The sequence below is a fragment of the Nicotiana attenuata genome, chromosome 6, assembly GCF_001879085.1.
Source record: "Nicotiana attenuata strain UT chromosome 6, NIATTr2, whole genome shotgun sequence".
Lineage (NCBI taxonomy): Eukaryota > Viridiplantae > Streptophyta > Magnoliopsida > Solanales > Solanaceae > Nicotiana > Nicotiana attenuata.
Genome location: NC_031994.1, coordinates 14,318,153 through 14,325,163, shown reverse-complemented (window position 1 = coordinate 14,325,163; position 7,011 = coordinate 14,318,153). Strand labels below are relative to the sequence as shown.

At 32.9% G+C, this 7,011-nt stretch overlaps 1 protein-coding gene across 2 annotated transcripts; it reads left to right on the top strand.

Annotated features, from left to right (window-relative positions):
* On the top strand, window positions 7-5,038 carry LOC109226621 (homeobox protein BEL1 homolog). 2 transcript variants are annotated; one of them, XM_019391442.1, is made up of 5 exons: window positions 7-276; window positions 387-1,264; window positions 1,636-2,021; window positions 3,217-3,277; window positions 4,046-5,038. In XM_019391442.1, the coding sequence occupies exons 2-5, from the start codon at window positions 461-463 to the stop codon at window positions 4,709-4,711; spliced, it is 1,917 nt and encodes a 638-aa protein (XP_019246987.1). In that variant the 5' UTR covers window positions 7-276; window positions 387-460; the 3' UTR covers window positions 4,712-5,038. The 2 variants fall into 2 exon arrangements, with proteins under 2 accessions (XP_019246987.1, XP_019246986.1); XM_019391441.1 differs by having other exon boundaries at window positions 381-1,264.

Sequence of the window (7,011 nt, the reverse complement as noted above, 5' to 3'; positions counted from 1 at the left end):
CACATCTCTCTCTCCTTAACCCCTGGAACTCCATGTAATTTTCTCCTTTCCACAGTACTACACCTTTGAATTTTCTGATCATCTTTTTGTGTTTTTAATGATGTTTCTTGTTTGGATTTTGAAAGAACATGTCTGAGAAAACTAAGGTCCATTTCTTCTTCTTCTTCAGCTTCTCAACAACCATCTATACTTCTTTTTTTATTCTTTATCATCATCAAACACAAGTTGGTACAAGCACTTGAGTGACTAAAAATCCAATCTTTTTGGTCAAAAAAGGTAACTTTGTTGGTTAAAAAAAAAACCCTTTTTTTAGTTCACTTGATCTTTGCTTTTTGATGTTCTTCTCATTTCTTTCCTTTTTTGGGTTGTTTTAATAAAAGATGCAGATCTTGTGACAAAGCAGAAAGCTGTAACAAGTAACAAGAAACAAGAAACAAGATTTGTATATGTTATATGTATTATGGCTGGTCAAGAAAGTGAAGAGATTAAACCAAGGTCAATGGTTACAACTACTGGTTATTGGTATTCAGATCATACTTCAACACCAAGTAATAATATTCCAAATTTAGTGAATCATCAGTTACAAAGCTTTGAAACTAATCCAGAGATTTACAACTTGACTTCTGGCATGGAAATGATAGGGTTTCCATCAAACAATCCTCAAGTTATGTGGAAAGGTAATTTCTTTAACAAAAATAGTGGTAATTCCAGTGTTGGTCCTTCATCTTCCAATTCCAAATCAACAAATGAACAGTTTTACCAACATGGTAATTTTACTACAAGTGAAAATATGTTAGTTTCACCAACAGAAGATCAAGGTTGGAATGAGAATAACAGATTACTTGTTGATGATCCATCTTTAAGATGTGTATTTCCTTGTGAAGGAAATGAAAGACCAAGTCAAGGACTTTCACTTTCTCTTTGTTCATCAAATCCATCTAGTATTGGTTTACAATCTTTTGAATTAAGACATCAACAACAAATACTACAAGATGGTTTTTTGGGAAAAGCAGCAGCAAATATTCAAGGGTATTATCATCAAATTAAGGACTCAAAATATTTAGGTCCTGCTCAGGAGCTCTTGGTTGAATTCTGTAGTCTTGGTACAAAGCAAAATGATCATTCAACAAAAGTATTAAAGCAACAAAAATCCAACCAATGGGAAGATGAGAATGCTAGTTCTTCAAAAAAGCAAACTTTACAGTCTCTTGACCTTTTAGAACTTCAGAAAAGAAAATCAAAGCTGCTTCAAATGCTTGAAGAGGTATATACTTTATTCTCATACACTTTATTAATTCTAGCCTGCAGAAAAAAAGATATTCTTATTATTATTTCTTTGAATCTTTTACATGAAATGGTTGAGGTTAAAGATTTTTAACTGTTGTAAAATCAAATCTTTAACTAATTGAGAGGCTAAAAGGCCCTCTCAATTAATGCTCACATGGTCAAAAATTCACTATTCCATTAATTTTTAGAACCCTTTATTCCTGTTCATTACTCATGCTAGCTACTCACTTTCTTTCACTATATTACAAAAGATAAAAATAAAAAGATTCATTTTTTTTTTTTTGCTTTTTTGGTTATTTTTTTGACTGATTTTTTACATGGGGTTTGTTTGTTTATTTATATACATAGGTGGATAGAAGATACAAGCATTATTGTGATCAAATGAAAGCAGTTGTATCAACATTTGAAGCAGTGGCTGGAAATGGAGCAGCAAGAGTTTACTCAACCTTAGCATCAAAGGCAATGTCAAGGCATTTTAGATGTTTAAGAGATGGAATTGTAGGACAAATTAAGGCCACAAAAAAAGCAATGGGAGAAAAAGACAGTGTTATTGTTCCTGGTACAACAAGAGGAGAAACACCAAGACTTAGACTTCTTGATCAAACATTAAGGCAACAAAAAGCTTTTCAACAGATGAATATGATGGAAACTCATCCTTGGCGACCTCAACGTGGTTTACCTGAAAGATCAGTTTCTGTTCTACGTGCCTGGCTTTTTGAACACTTTCTTCACCCGTAATTATCTCTTTTTCTCTTCACTAGTTTCTCTTTATACGGTGACGAATTCAAGATTTAATTTTGATGAGTTCAACTTTTAAGATTTTTAACACTAAACTTATTGTATTTTTTTCTATTATGCTCAAAATTTAATATTTGATGACTTACCCTTACCCTCCTTATAATATTCAGAGATTATCCAAAAGATTTGAACTTTATGAGTTTACTTCGTTAAGATTTTTACCACTGCAATCATCGTTTTTAGCTTTTAAAGTTTTTAGCGCTGAACTTATCCTGCTTTTTATTTTATGATCAAAATCGAGTATTTGATGACTTACCCTCCTTATAATATGGATTCAAGATTTGATCATTTTTACTAGTGTACTCATCGTACTTTTTAAATTATGATTTAAAGTCTAATATTTATTGAAAGTTTAGCGATGTTTCTCTCATATATATGTATGTGCATTCTATTTAGAAAATACTATTTAAAAGCTACAATTTTTAATATGACTTACCCTTTTGATGAGTTTAACTTTAATTTTATGATTTTTAGTGCTGAACTCATCCTGCTTTTTATATTATGATCAAAATCGAGGATTTGATGACTTACCCTTCTTATAAGATTCAAAGACGAATTCAAGATTTGAACTTTATGAGTTCACTTCTTTAACGTTGTACTACTGTATCCGTCATACTTTTTAAATTATGGTTCAAAGTTTAATATTTATTGAAAGTTTAGTGATTTTTCTCGGTGTATTCTGTATAAAAAATACTATTATAAGCTACAAATTTTGACTCTTTATATATGTGTAATACAACCTATACATATTTACAGAGAGAGAATCAAAGTTTTTATATAAAACCAAAAGGAAACATCACAACCCCACTTGTAGTTCTAGTACCAAGGATCTTTCTTTGGGCCATCAATCATTGTTCACAAATATAGCTAAATATCTTGGGAGTTACTCTCTATCTGTTACAATAGTAACTCTTTTTGATTTTTTTCTTTTTCCTTTGTCGGTTTTAACTACCAGCCTTACACCCCCACTACCCCAGAAATCTGCATGCATAAGAATTTTTGTTGATATTCATTTTGTTATCACATAGTAGAAGTACAAATGTTTTTAAACTGATAGTCAGAAGTAGTTGTAGTAATAGACTTTACAAGTACAAACTATATTTACTTTCTTCTTTATGGTAACAATTGCAGGTATCCAAGTGATGTTGATAAACACATTTTAGCCCGCCAAACTGGTCTTTCAAGAAGCCAGGCATGTCCCTTTCTCACCAATACATTATTTTACTCCATATATGTACACACAAAAAAAAAATAAAAAATTAATGTTATCAATGAAGCATATCTTCTTAGAATACTCCATTTCATAGTATATGAAATTTTATTACATAATCAATGTTTCAAAAATATTTCCTTATTGTCTCTGAATTAAAGTTATATACACTTGTAAATTAATACCGAAGGGGCCAGGAGCCTTGGCGTAAATGATAAAGTTCCTGCCATGTGACCGGGAGGTCACGGGTTCGAGCCATGGAAACAACCTCTAACAAAAATGTAGGGTAAGACTGCATACAATAGACCCTTGTGGTCCGGCTTTTCCCTAAACCCCACCCATAGCGGGAGCTTAGTGAACCGGGCTGCCCTTTATACGCACTCGTAAATTATATAACACCATCCGCGTAATTTAATCTCTTATAGTTGGTTAATTACCATTTATTATAAATTGGAGTCTTGCTCTTTTCTGGACATCACGCGTAGCGGGAGCTTAGTGCACCGGACTGCCTTTTATACAACTCGTAAATTATATAACACCTTCCGCGTAATTTAATCTCTTATAGCAAGTTACTTGCCATTTATTATAAATTGGACTACCTATGCATACTTGTTAATAGAGTTAGTTACACTTATCTTTTAAGTGACCAGTGTGTAAATATTTTGTATGCTGTTGGTACGTAAAACTTAAACTCTTTGTCATTTGCCAAATATCAGCATGTAAGTTCCAATGCATTTTTCTTTTGGGCAGGTGTCTAATTGGTTCATTAATGCAAGGGTAAGGCTATGGAAGCCAATGGTAGAAGAAATGTATTTAGAAGAAACTAAAGATCAACAAGAGAATCTTGAATCTCCAGAGGGATCTAAAGGCCTTGATCATGACATGAATGGTATAAGTGTAGCCAGGCAGATTAATCAAAATCCTCATCATTTACACATTGAAGATCAAAAGCCAAATCTTGTAAGAATAGACTCTGAATACATTTCTTCTATCATAAATCACCCTGAGAAAAATGACACCAACAACAACAACAAGAATTGTCTTCAAGATCAACATCAAGTTCATAACTTGCATAGTTTTGGAAGAGGTGGGGATCATTCTTTCGGCGCGATAGAGCTGGATTTTTCATCATACAACCATAACTCAACTGGAGCTATTGCTTATGGAAATGAAAATGTGCAACATAATATTGGAGGAGGTGTGTCTTTGACATTAGGTTTAAACCAAAATGATGGAAGTGGAATGGGGTTAAGTACATTTTCACAAGCATCTCAAAGTTCACTGTTTTACCCTAGAGATGATCATATTGATCAAGATTGTCAACAAGTTCAATATTCACTTTTGGACAGTGAAAATCAGAATTTGCCTTATAGAAATTTGATGGGTGCACAGCTGCTTCATGATTTGGCTGGTTGAAAAGGAAGAAGAAATGGTTCTTGAATTAGTAGTTTAGTACTAGCTAGTAGTTATATGGGGTATAGATTAAAGAAATGAATTGAAATCATACAATTAAAATCTCTACATTTTGGTTTTAGGGTATTTTGATGACATGCATGAATTTGTTTCTATAGCTGGTAATTATTGGGATGCTTGCTTTTTGTGACATTGGAAGAAATCTTGGTAAGTGTTACTATGCATCCAAAATTGCCAGTAATTGAAGCAAATATCAGTATATACAGATTTTGCAGTTGTAATTTGAGCAAAAAAAAATGAAAAAGGAAAAAAGTACTATTAGTAAATCTCTATCTCTCTCTCTCTCGTTTGAGATTATTATGCTAGCAAAAGTGATGGAATCATATGTGGCTCTAATATAATTTTGTGAGGATGTTTTGTTTTGTGGGATTGGTACAAGGAGAATTAAATTAAGCTGCAAAATTAGCTAGGCACTCAATTATCAAGATTAAGACCACTCAACAGAAACTGGAAAAATATCATTATTATATAATTGTACATAGTCCATTGATATAATCACTCCAAAAAACCTTCATTTCATGACCTTAAAAACTTTCTTCAAGTTTCTCCAATCATCAAGGGGTGTTTTTTTCTTTTTATACCAAAGTTGCTTAGAAAAGAGAAATTTCTTTAATTATGTAATAGTTATGTAAGTTCTTAATATAAGTATATATTTATCAACAAAAAAATTTGGACTAGGTAGAAAGAGTAATATTGTTCTATTTGATTTTGCTTGACTTTTGATTCAAAGGAAAAAAGATGCGGAGCTTAAATAAGTTTTACACAGAATGCTTTTTAAAAGATTACATATTGGTACAATTAGGTCGAATAAACTCTTCTGAAATAAGTATTCATGTGCTTGTGAACCTTCAGATACTGTTTTATTCAATGTTTGTTCGTATATTAATGCACATATTTAATTTATTTGGAGCTATTAGAGTGGGAACTACTTTTTGAGATATATGAGTCGAAGCAACAACAAAAATATTTCTGGTAGAATATTTTTTACAATCCCTGGAGAAGATGGTTCACTAATAGACCGAGCCTGGAGAGTAACTAGATTTAATATCTTTTAATGTTTCGGGTGATATATAGCTCTTAGGTAGCACTGGTATTGAAGAGGAAATTTCTTAAAAAACTGGGGGTTTGGGCTAGTTTATGCGCACCTTAATTATTTCGTTAGATACATGCTACTAACTTTCACTAGCACGCGTACTGTAACTATATGTACGACAAGGCTTAGACAAATTAAAGGGAAGAAATCACCTAATACTTTTTAATCTTTATTGAGATTTAAACTCCGGTCCCCTGCGATTATAGTAATTGTTATTATGTGCTTATTGCTAAATCATTCCCCGTGTGAAAAATGAAGTATGAAGTGATTACTGTCTAGACAAGATCAAAGTTTAACCATCTATATAATATTAATTCATTTTTGGTAAATATATGTTGGCCCAAGTAAAGGTGAGTTTTGAAGACTGACAAAGGAACTCAGACATGACCAGGTCCATTCTGGTGAAGCACAGATGTGGTCAACTCAAGCATGTGAGATGCACGTGAAGGAGATAAACCTAACTTACTAGAAGTGATATCTCCTGATCATGATCGAAAAGGTTGCATATTGGATAAAGAAAAAGACTCCCTACACAAAGGGAACACGACTTAAGAGAAGGATAGAGTTAGAGGACGAGATCAACTAGAACTCTTCCACCAAGCGTGCAAACCGGAAGCTACTTGAACCAGATAGAAGAACCAATTCCAAGTGTCTATCTTTTATTCTAGTTCAATTGTAGTAAGTGTTTTCATATTGTACCTTTCAGCTTATCTTGAAGCAATTGTATAAATTCAGGGTTTTCAAGTTAGAGTTAACTTGAAGTTGTCGCAACAGTTGAGGCTGTGTGCTACAACAGGATTAGAGTTAATCCTAGGTTTACAAAAGAGTTTTTGTAAATGCAGTTTTTGGCTCAGTGATTTTAGTGGAAAGTTTGGGAAAATCCTATTGGAAAGTAGGTCGTGTTTTTTTCACCTTTTGAGCCAGGTGTTTTCCACGTAAAATCTTTGTGTTCTTTAATTTCTATACTTATTATTCCGCAACAGTAGTAGTTGGAACACATAGAAGAACCAGGTCCTTCTATAATCAAGTTAAGCGAAAAACTAGGTACCACACAAATCACCCCCCCTCCCCCTCTTGTGTGGTATTGAAGTATAAAATATCAAATTGTATCAGAGCAGGTTATCCTTGAAGAGGCTAACACCTTAGGAAC